The 16,683-nt window shown below is 34.1% G+C and overlaps 1 protein-coding gene across 1 annotated transcript; it reads left to right on the top strand.

Moving 5' to 3' along the window:
- The first annotated feature begins 211 nt into the window (after nt 1-211).
- On the top strand, nt 212-13,170 carry LOC131848681 (BTB/POZ domain-containing protein 17-like). The gene is made up of 14 exons (XM_059198608.1): nt 212-436; nt 1,528-1,668; nt 3,754-3,851; nt 4,440-4,521; nt 4,945-5,064; nt 5,622-5,758; nt 6,034-6,150; nt 6,835-6,947; nt 7,689-7,966; nt 9,340-9,456; nt 10,358-10,446; nt 11,322-11,507; nt 12,360-12,438; nt 12,823-13,170. Exons 1-14 carry the CDS (start codon nt 353-355, stop codon nt 12,889-12,891), a joined length of 1,710 nt encoding a protein of 569 aa, XP_059054591.1. The 5' UTR covers nt 212-352; the 3' UTR covers nt 12,892-13,170.
- Nucleotides 13,171-16,683: the final 3,513 nt, after the last annotated feature.

Below are 16,683 nucleotides of genomic sequence, written 5' to 3'. Positions count from 1 at the left end.
TGATGTCGAAAAATTAAAAAGAGCGATTTTTTTACCGATACGCAGAACTAAATCGTTCAGCAAATCGATTATATATTTATTACAGATGATAAGAACCATAAACTTGTTCTAAGTTTCGAAAAAGTACTCAATAACTCATATGACATTTGTCTAATTTGCCGTCAATAGTGTACTGTCAGTGTGATACAATTTTTTATTCCGTTGTCAAAATCATCTCAGTCTTTCTGAATTCTGATCTGTGGTGAAAATACTCAAAATATGTCAATACGAAAATACGATGAAATGTTTTAGAAATGTTTTTCTATAGAAAATAGTTTTTCAATGAATTGTAAATTGAAATCTGTCTGTCATAATGAGTTTTTTAACTGTAGATAGACAACCATCTACGAGTACGGAAAAAGCAGAGGACACTTCAGATAGCAAAGATGACTTAGAGGTAATACCAATGTTTTGTTATTTACGTTATATCTCACAGCACTGCTTAGAGGCTGCGATCCTTTTTCTGGACAAATGTCTTTCTTAAAACTCATTCTACGTTTGTCTATTTTCATATGTGATTTATTTAATATATTAGAAAAGTACAATGAAAATATCTGATGATTTGCGGAAGAATATTAAAAAAAATATTAATAGTAATAACAACTTATTTACTGATGCTCAGATACAACTCCCTATTTTTCTATATTCCCCCTCTTTGCTTTTGTTTTCTGGCCTTCATTCATCATAATATGTACACCATATAGAATCTAATTCTACAACTCATCATCCCACATTCATATTCTCACTTTCATACATTTTTATACACTTGTAAAACAACTGCATATTCATAAACACACATAATTACATAATAAAGTTCTGTCTGGCTTCCGTACTGGATAGGTTGTCTTGTTCTGCCATACATCCATTGTCTAGCCATTTTATTTATTATTATTTATATATTACTAGCTATCTGCTGTGGCTACGCAAGGTTGATATCTATTACACATATAAATCTTCCACTTGATTGTCTATTGCTAAAAACAGCATTAAAATACATAGTTTAAAAGATCTGAGGGAACAGACACTGGAACTAACTTCATTTTATACTATGTTAATAATATTATGCCATTTGTTATATCTCTATTCAATTTATGTGCCACCTACCACTTTCTGTCAATCGATTGTTAGTAATGTGGACTCATGACCCCATTACTAGCAATGTACCATATCAGGTTGACCTCCACGCGGTTCTCCCTGGAAACCATCATGATAACTTTCTGGTGAATTTGTTATGATTGGCTAATTGACCCGACCTCATGTTCATCTTATCATCCTCCACTGGTGCCCCACCATCGTAAACCGTTAGCGCAGGTGGGTGCACCATTCCATTATCATCCATAAAAAAAAACCCAAGGTTTGTCTGAAAGTGACTTATGTGATAAGACTGCTTTTTGTACCTTTTTGTACCTACTCAAACTTATTTCCTTGTAATTTACTTCTCCTGCAATAAAGAATTAATAAATAAATAAATCAAATTTTATTTTCCAGGTGGATAATTCAAAAAGCGTTCTGCTTAAAATAGCAACTCTCTATGCAGAGCAGCTCATGAGTGATCTGACGCTGCAAGTGGCCGGTGTGGAGTATCCTGCTCATCGGCTTATCCTCTGTGCCAGTAGTGAGGTGTTCCAGGTCAGAATTTTTTATAACATCTAGCATGTTTATTATTTGCTGTCTAGTAGCTAAATATGTAACTTATATTCAGGACTAAAGTGACATATTTAAATTTAATAAGAATAAATAATAGTTTACTTTTTATTTATTATAGTCATTATTTTCTAAGCCCATAGGTTGATCTACCTTTAAAAACATTAATTATATGTAAATTTTATTGTAATCCCTCAACCAATCTTACCTGAAACCTTCACATACAAACACACAGCATAAATTTTTAGGGCAGAGGGTGCACCATTCCATTAAAAAAATACAGACAGACAATCAGGGAGCTTTTACGAATTTATTATACATATCTAAAGATATATTTTTTTAATGGATGATAACAGAATGGAAGCTGTGTGAAGTCAAACTGACATGAATTGTTAGTTATGGGGTCATAAGCTGACAACGACCTCGGTGGTCTAGCGGTCTAGCACACAGCTTTACGACTGATGGTCGCGGGTTCGATTCCATGCACGGCACAAACATTTGTATAGACTGATACAAATAATCAAACTCATTCGGTCTTATTACAAAAAATCTGTTAAAACTCGGACGAAACGTGGTCTAGATGGTCGTGGTTTAAACCATTCCTAAAGTTAATACTTGGAATAAACCTAACATTATTACGAATCCAGATCTAACAGAGGACTACTTAGTACTACAGTTAAATCGTTCATTATGTATTCCATACAGAAATCAGTCACTCATGTCTGTCACCGTACAATTACGTTCCATTTTACCAGAAAACTGAAAAGATCAAAAATAATATTAGTTCAAAGAAAAATGTATAAACTAAAAATAAATTTATTTCTATATATCTATGTCTTCATTATAACTATTTCATTAATATATAATATTTATTAATGTACTATTAGGCTGAAAATCAGTTTTAAATTACAAGCAGGAGTCCTATACGGAGAAAAGGAACGGCGAGATATTTTTATTGGATAGTTCGAATGGTGACTATTTTAAAGTCAAATGAGTGAAAAAATAACAAATAACGTCTTTTATATATTTTTAATATCGTAAAATTTGCTTTAAATATTTTTAGTTAACATATTTTTAATTTAGTTAAAATATTTTTCCAAAAACTACAACTTACAATAGAATTTTTAAAATGAAGTTTGACTTTTTGCATTTAGACCACTGTTAAACTAGGGGCATCGCAGGTCTAACTTTAGACCATAGACGAATCACGATTTAGAGATAAACTTCATTTTGTAATAAGGAATACATTGGTGAATGGTTTATTACTAGTGCTAAACCAGGTTTATCTTTTAATTGCCGATTAAGTTTGATTATTTGTATCAGTCTGGGTGTTTTCTATGTATAATGTGTATGTATTTAATAAAAAAATATATGTATATGTATCAGTTATCTAGTACCCATAACACAAGCTTTAGCTAGCTTAACTTGGGTATAGATGGCGTTGTGTGAATTGTCCTGAGATTATTATTATTATTATAAGCCACATTACTAATATACAATCTCTCGTCTGCCATTTTAAAGTTTTTTTTTAAATGAATGTCATGCACATGCCTATACAAACGGGATATGCTGTTGGGACACCAGTTGATGATGATACGATGAGAATGTGGTCAGGTCTGTTAGGACATCATAATGAAACTACTTGGTTTTCCAGGGGACATAGCGCGCGCGCCCGGGCGCTCCACACCGCACCCCTTCGATCGATCCCCCGTCCAATTAAAACGGGGATTGAAATTACGACGGCCTGAGCCGAGGTTCGAACCCCTAGTGGTGCCCTCAGACTAAAGTTGTATCCGTCAGGCAGGAGTTGGCCTTCAGCCGCTCCTTAAGTCATTCCGCGGGTTTGGAGTGCCATCTGCATTAGCCCCCTAACGTCCGGTGAAGCTGTAAAGGCCAGTTGTGGCCAACAGCATTAGAGTAGTCCGAAAAAAAAAGGGAAACCGCGTGGATGTCGACCTGACGTGATACATAACAATAGGGTCCTAGTCTCATTACTAACGATCCCTTTCCTCCCCAAGACAAAGATATTATCCTCATAAACATTACTTAATGATTAACTCTATTGTTTAGGTGATGTTGATGAACCGCGAATGGAGCGAATGGCGGGAGAGTCGCATCGTCCTACAGGAGACACCCACCGCGGCTTCTGTCTTCCCACACTTCTTGAAGTATGATGACGTAGAAAACAATATTTATATTTAAACAATTAACTGCCAACTACTTGCCTCTCCCAACGTAGATTCCGTTCTCTTCTAGAATGGCAACTATGAGCTGTCTTGTACTGTGTTTAGTTGCCCTTTTGGTGCAGCTACGATCAAAATCAGAATATATCAGTGCTACTATCGATTAATGGCTTCTTGGAAAACAAGAAAATTTAATAAAAAACGATCGATAATATACAATAAAAAAAAAATAATTAAGAAATAAAATATATTTTTTTATGGAACTTTTTAAAAAGAATTAATTTATGCTTTATATTATGCTGAAGGTGTTAAAAAGTCACAACTGCAGTTTCTTTGTCTAATGTATAAAATATTTGAGTCTGTGACATAAAGACTGGGTGTTAGCAACAAAATTCAGAAACGACTTGACCGATTTTTATGAAATTTTAGTATAAGTAGGAAAGGAAAGTTCATTTTATGTTTGTAATGTTTTATACATTCCTCTGTAGTTGGGGCTAGTTTTTAAATATATTTTTTTATTCTTCAGTTCAATATTAACTTTATATGTAATGCATAACATTATTGTGTTCACAGATATTTTTATACTGGCCAAATACGTATATCTCATCAGACTGTGCTTCCTGTACTTTCATTGGCTGATAAATATAATGTTAAGGTTAGTAAAGTGTAATTTGAGCTCTATTCCCGTAATTAGCCTAGAAATTGGCCCATTCTGCGTGTAGAGCCGACATTATATGTAAATGTAACCGTAGCTCTACTGCAATACACGGAGGCTTCCTGAAGTCTGCACAGGCTTCTCAAATCGACTTCACTGATCCTAGGATTTGTACATATTTTACAGATTGCATTAACATTTTTTTATGTTCACACTTTCACGCGTCATTTCACTTTCAATTAAAATTTTATTTTGTATTCCACAAATTTCATTTTCCAAAGACATGTCTAAGACTTATAAATCCATAGTCAGATCCGCCATTTTGCAATAATAATTAATTATTACAAATAGTCTATTTTATCACTCGCATACATCACATGGGATTCAAATAACGATGAATTAAAATGAGTTTTTTTTTATTAGGATCTAGTCTCCCTGTGCCTCAGTTATATGTCACAGTATATAGCACAAGCCGCCAAACGTGGGCAACTTATCGCGTGGATGCAGTACACGATGGCCTGCGGGCATAACGAAGTAGCCAAGGTTCGTATGGTCAATATTTTAAAGTTCATTTTCCAATGTTTTTCTTGCGTAGCTTGCTATTGTCATATGTCTTCGATTATGAGCGCGTGGAGGTCGACCTGATGGACTTTGCTAGCATTAACAATTGGGCACTAGCCCTTCTTACTATCAATTGGGCCTACTACCCCGAGGCCCCAACAACAAGAAGGGCTTCTTGTTGTTGGGGCATCGGGGCGAACCCTTGCCCCAGCTTCAACTCCGGGGTCAACAACCCTCTAGTAACTTAGGCTTAGAGGCCTCTTAGGGCGGGTTACTTAACTAACTTAACGTTGATGATCGCATTGATAAATCTTAATTCTCACATAGCGACCGGCATTTTTTTATTGTTGTATGTATATTATCTTTTAAATATGATTTTATTAACATTAGACATTATTAACCCCTAGATTTACTTCAATTAAAGTGCCCGGTCCCAACGAGTATAACTAAAAAGATTGAAACGAAATGAAGACATGAACACATGAACGCGAAAACTTATAATATAAAAAATAAAAAACCTAACAAAACAAACTCTACAGGCATGCCAGAACTTCGTGAAGTGGAACTTGGAGTGGGTGTGGTCGGACAGCGAGCTGGGCGAGCTGGAAGGGGAGACGCTGGTCCATCTTCTGCAGCAGAGCGACCTGGTGCTGCACAACGAGATGAGCCTCTACCAGTGAGTGGATCTCTCAATCAAATCAAATTTATTTTGCGATAAACATAGGACATAATTAATCTTATCTTACTCATATTGGAAATGCGAAAGTTTGTGAGTATGGATGGATGTTTCTTACTCTTTTACGCAAAAATTACTAAACGGATATTAATGAAACTTTACAGTAATATAGCTTATGCATCAGAATAACATATATATAGCCTATATTTTTTTTATTAATATTTAACGCGAGTGAACCTGCGGGCAGAGCTAGTAATATGTAATTCTACTGTTAGATTCGTGGTGCGATGGCTGAATAAGCAGCGCGAGCGACTGAACAGCAGCGAGCTGACTTCCGCTGAGAAGAAACTTCACTGGGAGTCGCTGGTGCCGGCTGTCTTCTCGCATGTAAGGTCAGTATGGACTATTTATAGTCTATTATTTAATCCTGCAGACAAATTTGACGACATCCTCGTCTATTTAAAAATTTTAAAAATGCAAAACCTGTCAGTTTTTGCATTTTTTAAATTGCTTTAAAACTCCTCTTTTAAACTCCATTTCGATTCCGATTAAACAAATCGGTATCGCAGGTACACCACTACCCCACTATAAGTATTATGTATGTACGACTATTTTATTAAAAATCACAATAGTAATAATAAATGTTTATATATTTCCCAAAAGGGCTCACAGCAAAATTTTTGCTACGCACAACTGCATTGCAGAATCACCTTTCTGACAATAATACACAAAAAACGAATTTATAAAACAATCAACAAATATTAAAATAACGAGAACGAAAATGCGCCGAATTGTTAGATATAACGACAATAAACTATTACTACTTTACTACTATTTTTCTTCTTTAAAAGTTGGCAACATTGCCAGTGTTGCGAACTCACAAACCAAAAATTAGCTACGATTGAGAATGAACACCAATTAATATGAAATAAAAAATTGTAATAATTATATAATTAAGTTATACCCATATATAATAATATAATTAAATTTATCCCCATTAATATGAAATAAAAAATTTAATGATATTATTAAATTTATCCCCAAATAACCATAATTTGTGTTCACCCTTGTTGCAGGTTTCCGATGATGTGTCCAAAACAACTCGCCAAGTTGTTACTGTGTCCCCTTACGCAGGAACATAAGGATTTCTTCATGGACCGTATGGCTATAGCCATGAGTTATCAGTCAGGTAGATAATTGTAATTTAATTAATAGTTAAGCCGTTTTTTTTAATACATAGTATTATTTTAAACAACAGTAATAACACACAATTGACACAACGCGAACAAGTCTCATGTGGCTACTAGACAACTGATATAAATACTGAAATACAATTTTTGTTAATATAATAATAATAAGGACCCTGTACACTTCACACAGCGCCATCTAGTCCCGAGCTAAGCAGAGCTTGTGTTATGGGTTCCAGACAACTGATATAAATACTTTTTTTTTCTGTAAAAATAAAATGTATACAGAATACCGAGATCGATACAAATAATCAACTTATGGACAACAACAAGTTTGCATCGTGCGAGGAATCAAACCCGCGACTATCGAAAGTAAGGCGGTGTATAAACTCAGAGACCACTAAGGCAGTCATATAATTTTTTTAATGAATGACTATGCAAAATTAATATAAACCGATAAAATGTAAATTAAAATTTAAAAATTATTTTTAGTGTACCAAATAAACAATATTCTTTCTTTTCTTTCTTTCTTTCAATGGTGCTCCCGGCTACGCTAATGGTTTACGATGGTGGGATACCAGTGGAAGATGTTAGGATGAACATGAAGTTAGGTCCAATTTCACCTGGAATTTATCATGGTAATCTGGCAAACTGACATGTACATTACTAGTGATGGAGCAGTTAGTTCACATAACTAACAACCCCATTTCCCTCGCCGTCTAATTTTGTATTATTTATTACAGGCCAATACGAGCGTGTGTCGGAGGTACAACAAACTGAAGCAGGTCGGATGTTATTCACGCCGCGGCTGTACACAGAGGACACTTGGGGTTCGGTGCTGGCGGTAGACAACTTCCACTCGCTACCATGCTACCACACCAGGACCTTCATATTCTCCACCAGGCCGGCCATAGCTGACGTGGCGCCGCAGGATAAACTTGTCGAGTGGACTGTCGATCTGTATCCTAAGGGTGTATGGTTCAGGAAGAGCTTGCTGATCGTCTGGGCGGGCACGTATGATGTAAGTAAACAGCTGCGTTTACATGACACGTATTTTTACGTGCTAAATTAAAAAAGTGCGTGATTTGGCGCGTAAAGCTAGCGCGCGCAATCGTGAGTGATTGCATTTGACTATTTTTTGTGTTCACTTTTTCGCGAGTTAGCGCATATAATTAATATCATTATACTTTCTGTTAAAATTATACTTTTCATTAAACATATTTTATTTTCCAAAGACACTTTTAAGATTTGTAAATTATCAATAACTCTATAATTATGCATTTACTTCATAGTCGGATGTTCACCATTTTGTAAAGATAATTAATAATTACAAAATGGCGTTTATGCACTCACGATTGAAGGACGCGGGAAAGCGCGAACTGGCGACGCGCGCGTTCTTTCTCATTCTCTTTGTCTGTATATACATACGATGTGTATGCGAAATCAGATTGGCACAGACCTAACTAAATTAATAATGATAATGATACCTAACTAAATTAAGTAATAAGTGTGTAACAGACATACACGAATAGATATATTTTGATTTGTATTAAAATTATATTGTATTCAATAGGATTCGAATTCAAGTGTGTGTAATAAACGTACATGAATAAAGATATTTGGATTTGAATAGATTTAAACAAGTGTGTGTAATAAATGTACATAAATAAAGATATTTGGATTTGAATAGATTTCAATAAGTGTCGATAATAGTACATGAATAACGATATTTTGATTTGAATAGAATTCAATAAGCGTGTGTAATAAACGTACATGAATAACGATATTTGGATTTGAATAGATTTAAACAAGAGTGTGTAATAAATGTACATAAATAAAGATATTTGGATTTGAATAGAATTCAATAAGCGTGTGTAATAAACGTACATGAATAACGATATTTTCATTTGAATAGATTTCAATAAGTGTGTGTGTAATAAACGTACATGAATAACGATATTTGGATTTGAATAGATTTAAACAAGTGTGTGTAATAAACGTATATGAATAAAGATATTTGGATTTGAATAGATTTAAACAAGTGTGTGTAATAAACGTACATGAATAAAGATATTTGGATTTGAATAGAATTCAATAAGTATGTGTAATAAACGTAGATGAATAACGATATTTGGATTTGAATAGATTTAAACAAGTGTGTGTAATAAATGTACATAAATAAAGATACTTGGATTTGAATAGAATTCAATAAGTATGTGTAATAAACGTACAGGAATAAAGATATCTGGATTTGAATAGAATTCAATAAGTGTCTATAATAGTACATGAATAACGATATTTTGGTTTGAATAACGATAATTGGATTTGATTAGAATTCAATGTATATGACACACGTACATGAATAACATATTTTCATTTAATCTATTTTCTCAGGTACCGGAGGTGGTGTTACGGACTGTCCGCATCTCAATCACCTGTCAGAACTGCCCCGAGTCATTGCTGGACGAGTACGGCGACACCGACCAACTTGATGCCGACGTGAGAGTCAAGGTACTATTTTTTTTTATGTAATTGAAATCTGACCAAAATTTCCTTACGTTACTTCTTACTATTATTATAAACGCTGAAGATTATGAGTGTGGATGGATAGATGTTTTTAATCTTTCACGCAAAAAGTTATGAATGGATTTTAATGAAATTTTACAATAATATTGCTTATACATCAGACTAACACATAAGTTCTAATTTAAAGAGATATTATGTATAGATGTAATAAGGAGTAACTTAGGCTACTTTTATTTTAGAAAAATAAAGTTAAATTCCACGCGGACGAAGTCGCGGGAACAGCTAGTTATAAATATATTTGAGCGAATTATAATGATAAATGTTAAGTAAAGTAAAGTGTGTTGTAGACAAAGTTGCGCGATTCAGCTAGTATTAGGAACGCCGAAGTTTGTGAGTGTCGATTGACGGATGTTTGTTACTCTTTCACGCAAAAACTACTGAATATATTTTGACGAAACTTTATAGTAATATAGCTTATATATGAGAATAACATGTAGGCTATAAATTTCAAGGGGATAAAACCGCGGGCACAGCTAGTGTACAATGAAAGGGATAAATTTAACTTTATTCGAATTAATTGTTTTTTATTCTACTAGCTACTCGCCCCGGCTTCGCCCGGGTCTACATGTGTTATATATATAAACCTTCCTCTTGAATCACTCTATCTATTTAAAAAAACTGCTTCAAAATCCGTGGCGTAGTTTTAAAGATTTAAGCATACATAGGGACGGACAGACAGCGACAGTGACTTTGTTTTATGCTATGTAATGATTGTATTCTATAATATATAAAAAGCAAGGAACTAGATCCCACATCTACGTTATTGAAGAAGCATAGCTACATATTTTTAATGAATTTAAGGTATGCAATATCTTTCATATTTCAGATTGGTATTTTAGTTTGGGGTGTGCAGAAGGGTGTGGAGCACGTGTCTTCAGTTGTGGAGAGGGTGCATCGATTCTCATCACAGAACAGGTAATTATTTTTCATATTCACTAAATGACGGCCATGGTGGTCTATCGGTGTAGCACACTGCCTTACTTCCGATGGTCGCGGGTTCGATCCGCACGGCACCAACGTTTGTGTTCATGAGCATGATTGTTTGTACAGGTCTGGGTGTTTTCTATATATAATATGTATGTATTTACGAAAAAATATATCTATGTATTTGTATCAGTTATCTTGTACACATAACACAAGCTTTAGCTAGCTTAACTTGGGTTTAGATGGCGCTGTGTGAATTGTCCTGCCCTATTTTTAATAATTCCATTGCTAGCAATGTACCATTATCAGCTTGATCTTCACCCGATTTGCCCTGGAAACCATCGTAAGAAATTGCTATTTATCAAGTGGGGTAACTTACCTGACTTCATGTTCATTTTATCCTTCACTGGTGATTCGCCAGCGTTAACCGTTACCACAGGAGGGAAATATTCCATTGTCATCCATAAAAAAAATCGCATTATTTAGTGTATACATACTGCATATTTTTGGTATCCGGGTTCCCAAGATACAGATCTGACCTAGTTTGGGGACTGCAGATAATAGAAGTAAAAAAACTGTATTGTAGTCAACATGTAAATCTATATATAAATGTAAATTTTAATCTATATAAATAAATAAAGAAAATCTTCCAGCATTGTGCAGTGTGATGAATGAATACATGATGTACTTGATATAAATAGAATTACACGTTTTTAAATTGTTTATTGTTCATAGAGTTTGTACAGAGAGACATGACCACAATGCAGAAAAAAGACAACACTCGTTCAGTCTTGCCAACCTTATCTCCATTTTAGAGGTGGACACATTATGAAGTGTAATAGTAATAATCTTATCTTATCACACAGAGTGCTGAATATCGACGGGGCTCTGGACTTCGACGAGCTGAACACGCCGCTGTACTCGCCGGCGCCCCCCGCCGCCCCCGCCGCCCCCGCCCCCGCCCCCGCCGCCGCCCCGCCCGCCCCCGCCGGCCCCGCACACGACCCGCGGCCAGAGCGGGAACGGTCGCCCAGACCCCACAAGGGACCAGGGTACGTATTTTATGATTTACATACTCAACACTGACTGCTTTTTTTAAAAGTTAAGTACTACCTACCGCTGAGCATTACAAAAGTTTTGGTAGAATGAAATTGGCCGATACTGAATAAAATGCACTCAGTAATAAGTGGTGCAAAGTAAAAAATTAAAGAATTAATATAAACCAATACAAAATACAGTAAGTCAAAAGATAACCGTGTATCTGTTATCTTTTGTCTATATAATACCAATACAAAACAAAGTAAATTTAAACCGTCAGAGATTTCCCGAGAGAGATTTAGAGAGAAGGGGATTGTTAATATGTATGTGGATAATAACCCCATTGCTAGCAATATCAGGTTGACCTCCATACGGTTCCCACTGAAAACCATCGTGATAAATTAAGGGTGAATTTACCACGATGGGCTAACTGACTTGACCTCATGCTCATCTTATCATTCTCCACTGGTGCCCTGCCAGTGTAAACCATTGGCCCAGGCGGGTGCATCATTCCATTATCATCCACTAGAAAAAAAACATGCTCCATTGAGGAACACATTCATTCTACAATATTTTCTGACTTCCCCTCCCCAATCTTGAGCCAAGTGTGGTAATTTTTAAAACAACTTATAGATACATTCCACAAATATGCAACGGCTCTCTCCGACGGGCTGAAGAAATTGTAATAAAATAGAAAATCCTTTTTAACCTTAATTTAAGCACTTATGAATAGTCACAATTTTTTCTAAATCTAATCTAAGCTCTCATCACAAGAAGAACAAGCAAGAAACTTGTCTATTGCTTTTTTAAATAATCATTATAAATTTACATTTTTCAATTTTGTAATTGGTACAATGTTGTTACAGGCGATGTCCGAAGTGCACCGATACATGCGACCTGCCTGAACCGAAGCACTTGCTAGGCACAAATCGTGATCAGCTACGGGTGAGTTACGGATTTTTTTACATACAAGTTTCTGCCCGCGAATTTGTCTGCACGATCATCGGCCGTGATAAACAGTATGTTTACTTCTCCATTTCAAATGTCAGGAAATTTTGCATATATAATACTCGTATGTAGTAAAAACCGAAATCAACTAAGTTTTAAATATTTATTCAAAATATAGAGTTTCCCTCTTTAGAATACACTTTATATTATTCTGATGTATAACCTATATTACTGTACAGTTCCATCAAAATCCGTTCAGTAGTTTTTGCGTGAATGAGTAACAGGATATCTGTTACTTATTCACGCAAATGCAAATCCATATTCACAAACTTTCGCATTTATAATGTTAGTAATATTTCTATATATATTTTATAATTTCAGATACAAGTAGTAATAATGCCACTAACGGACTACTGCCACGTGGGTGTCGCGGACTTTCTACACGGATGACCGTGTGCCGTCCTGCTCACACTAGCAAGAGCCTGAGCCCGCGTAGAACGAGACGGCATGCCTCCATGTGCCTCATACTGATGTATGCCAAAATGTTCATGAACACCTAGTAATTATAATTGAACTAAATGGATAGGTTGTTTTTGATTTTTTGAAAGAGCTAGAAAATTATTTTGTTAGTATCGGGCTAAGAGCAATAGGGTATGGTGTACTGAACGAATCTTCATGGAATTTACATAAAAAATCAATAATAAAGTATTGTTTTGTTTGAAATTTAGCGCCATCAGTCATACTGCCGATAGATGGCGCGATACATATTTCATATTCATAGTTTTATAGGTAAATTGTGTCGCCAAAACCAGACTATTAGGTTTCGCAAGAATGCAATCAAGTCTTTGAATTTCTCAGCCTATTATATCCTATAACACGCCTATATTATATATAAATCTTCCTCTCGAATCACTCTATCTATTGCTGAAAACTGTATTAAAATCTGTTACGTAAATTAAAAGATATGAGCGTTCAGACAGCGGCGTCGACTTTGTTTTATACTATGTAAAGATTTGGAATAGTTCATCTTCAGTAACATGCCCATATTTATTAGATTTTTTATATGTAACTGTCCAAGCATTGTTTAGATTGACTTTTGATGTATAGATAGAATCTAGGTTTCGTTATCATAAGGGCAGTGTCAATTCTTAATTATTTATTTGCATGAAAACAAATTGTAAACTGAGCGGTAGTTATACTATAATAAATAACCGGTGAGATACTTAATGTAATTTTTTATTAAATACACATACTGTTTATTATTTTATCCCTGATCAGCGCAAATAATAATGTATGAAAGGGGAGTAAGGTTGAAATTTCAATTAATATATAAAATGTTTGTATGTGCATTGTAATTGTTATTCACAGTTTGCTATACGCTTTGTGGAGATATACAAGTGTACTAATATGGATCTTAAACTGTTATAGTAAATGAGTTGATATACATTTTTGTCTTTTTTATTGTACCATTATCTTATTAATATAAACGCGAAAGTTCATGAGTACGGATGGATGTTTGTTACTCTTTCACGCAAAAACTTCTGAATGGATTTTGATGAAACTTTACAGTAATATAGCTTATATATCAGAATAACATATAGGCTGTATATTTCATGCGGATGAAACCGCTGGCTCAGCTAGTTATAAATAAATAAATAACCCTGGACAATGAACACAGCGCTATCTAGTGCCACGTTACGCGGAGCTTGTGTTATGGATACTGGACAACTGATAAAAATACATACATAGATTTTTTTTGTAAATACATACATAATATACATAGAAATCACCCAAATCGTTACAAACAGACATATTTATGAATACAAATGTTTGTACCGTGCGAGGAATCGAACCCGCAATCATCGAAAGTAGAGCAGTGTGCTAAACCGTTAAACCACCGAGGCCGTCAAAATAGTACCATAATCTGTAAGGTAAAAAGATGCATAGTAAATTAACGGGATTTTTTTATTATACTCTTATAATTCTGTACGGTGAAGAGCACAGTAAATTTGAGGTTTTTTATATAACTAATGACACACAAAACGGCAGTATCTGGTGGTAAGTGGGAACCGTCATTCATCTATATATTAAAATACGTGAAGCAATACATTAAAAAAATATTTTGTAAATTTATACTATATTTTATTTTGTAATATATACTTTAATATGCATTTACGCTGTTAAAATTGAAATTACAGACTAAGTATTTGTATAGAAAATTTGAGTACAAAAAGAAAAAAAAAACAATTTCAAATAAATGTTTTATTAAAATATACACATGCTGTGTATGCGGAGTCACTGTATATATTGATTCTATACATTATCAAAGCATAAACATATTTCTCAATGGATACTGTTCTTACAATAAACAAAACTTGAATGACATTTTTTTTTACACTTTATAATATTGAGCATAAATTCATTACAATACAGACTTACAATATCCATCGGTAACATAAAAATCATGTCATTTATAAGGGCTGTCTATAATTAAGCAATTGTTATTAGGAATCAGGCAATCTAATTTCATAATTCACACTACTTCAGGGTAATATAATAGGCAAATTTTATTTACTGTATATACTTCACGATATCATAAAAACTATTATCTAGATCGTACAGAGTTACTTATAAAGTGTACTAAAGTATACCCATAGCCATGTACTCCAATAGTCTATTGGAGTATCTGGCTCTTGCTATTGCGTAAAAACAACATTGCATCACCACTAGGGCTCACACTGGGCACTGCAAATTCAAACAAAGAGACACAAACTTTTGCATAACAAAAACTGCAGATTTTGCCAAGCTGAAGAAGAAGCGCGACTACACATCCTATGTGGTTGTAACTGACTCATGCATAAACGAAATATCTCCTTTGGAAAGTATATAGTCTATCCTGAGGAGATAAAACCATCGCTCCTAAGAATATCCTTCGATTCTTGTCCCTAACAGGTTTAGGTAGCGAACTCTGAAAAAGGGCGAGCACAATATATCTATGTAGGTCGCACTGCTACATATCCAAGCACCTGACAATAGCACAAACCTCCCAATAAATAAAAAATACTCAAAGCCAGCGAGTGTTTTTTTAATAGAAAATTTGGGTGGGTTGGTATGCTTGTCCTGATGTTAAGTGATGTTGCTGTCTAAGCTGTTACACGCAAGCTCAAATTGTGTCTATTCACTCGTGAAAGACACAAAGTATTCTAGAAAATTAAACATATTTCCCCTATAAGTAAAAATTGAAATTTTAAGCATTTTTAAACCGACATACTGTTCTATGTTGAGACGGTCATTGCGTAACTACCAAACTTAGTATAATATAAAATATAATTATGAAAATATTTTGAATAGGCCCATTATTTGATTTTAACATTTTATTGTTTTTATTATTATTGGTTCTTGTTATTGGTTATTTTTCAATAATAAATATGTATTTGATAACATAGTTTTGTGTTTTGCACGTTTGCACAATATTCAATAATTCAATAGATACCAATGACGTCATCTATATCATGTTTGTAGTAAGAAAAGTTAGTTGGAATTGAGTGGTGAGCCAGCGCCATCTATAGCAAGATTGTAGCAACAAAAATCCGTTCTATGGAATGATGGAGCCAGTGACTTTAGGCATTGTAAATCCTTTATAACAAACTCTGTAGAAATATAGGATTTTCATATAATAAATAAGTAACATTATATATAACACCTATTATGCTCCCTAATTGATGTTCAGCCCTTTTAAAACTACGATTCATCATTCATATTACTTACACTAATGCAGTTTATATAATTATATTATATTCTAAGCATTATTACAATTATTAGTATGAAACTTAGTTTCGCAATTTCAAAGCATTCTTAGACGAATGGAAGCAGATGTTTAATATACAAATAAGCATAAAAAGCGTATTTCACTTAGAATTTCGCCACGTGATATATAATTGTAAAATTAGACAAATTAAGTACACTTTAATAAAAGTAATTCAAAATTTCATATAAGAAAACCGTTATAAAATAAAAGAAGATTGGATGGAATTAAAAAATACGATCAAAATCCAAAAACAAAAGTATTGGAAAAATTAGAAAATTTAGTAAAAAAATAAAAGCAAAAATCTAGTATTGCTTTTTGGTATTCACAGTCTTCTTACATCTTATAAATATAATTTTATTGTTTGCCGAAAAGGTCTCACAAACACTAATTTACAAGTCCATAGAAAAATATTTGATCGTAAAATTGCGGAACAT

Source organism: Achroia grisella, unplaced genomic scaffold, assembly GCF_030625045.1.
Source record: "Achroia grisella isolate CSIRO2021 unplaced genomic scaffold, CSIRO_AGI_Agris_v1 utg567, whole genome shotgun sequence".
NCBI classification, from domain to species: domain Eukaryota; kingdom Metazoa; phylum Arthropoda; class Insecta; order Lepidoptera; family Pyralidae; genus Achroia; species Achroia grisella.
This window is presented reverse-complemented; position numbering and strand designations above follow the sequence as displayed.

Excerpts from the sequence above, each read along its gene's own strand:
- LOC131848681 (XM_059198608.1), top strand. The coding sequence starts at position 353 with ATGAGTTTTTTAACTGTAGATAGACAACCATCTACGAGTACGGAAAAA. Across the intron at positions 4,522-4,944 it reads CTGATAAATATAATGTTAAG|GATCTAGTCTCCCTGTGCCT; the intron begins GTTAGTAAAGTG and ends TTTTTTTATTAG. Across the intron at positions 12,439-12,822 it reads CAAATCGTGATCAGCTACGG|ATACAAGTAGTAATAATGCC; the intron begins GTGAGTTACGGA and ends TTATAATTTCAG.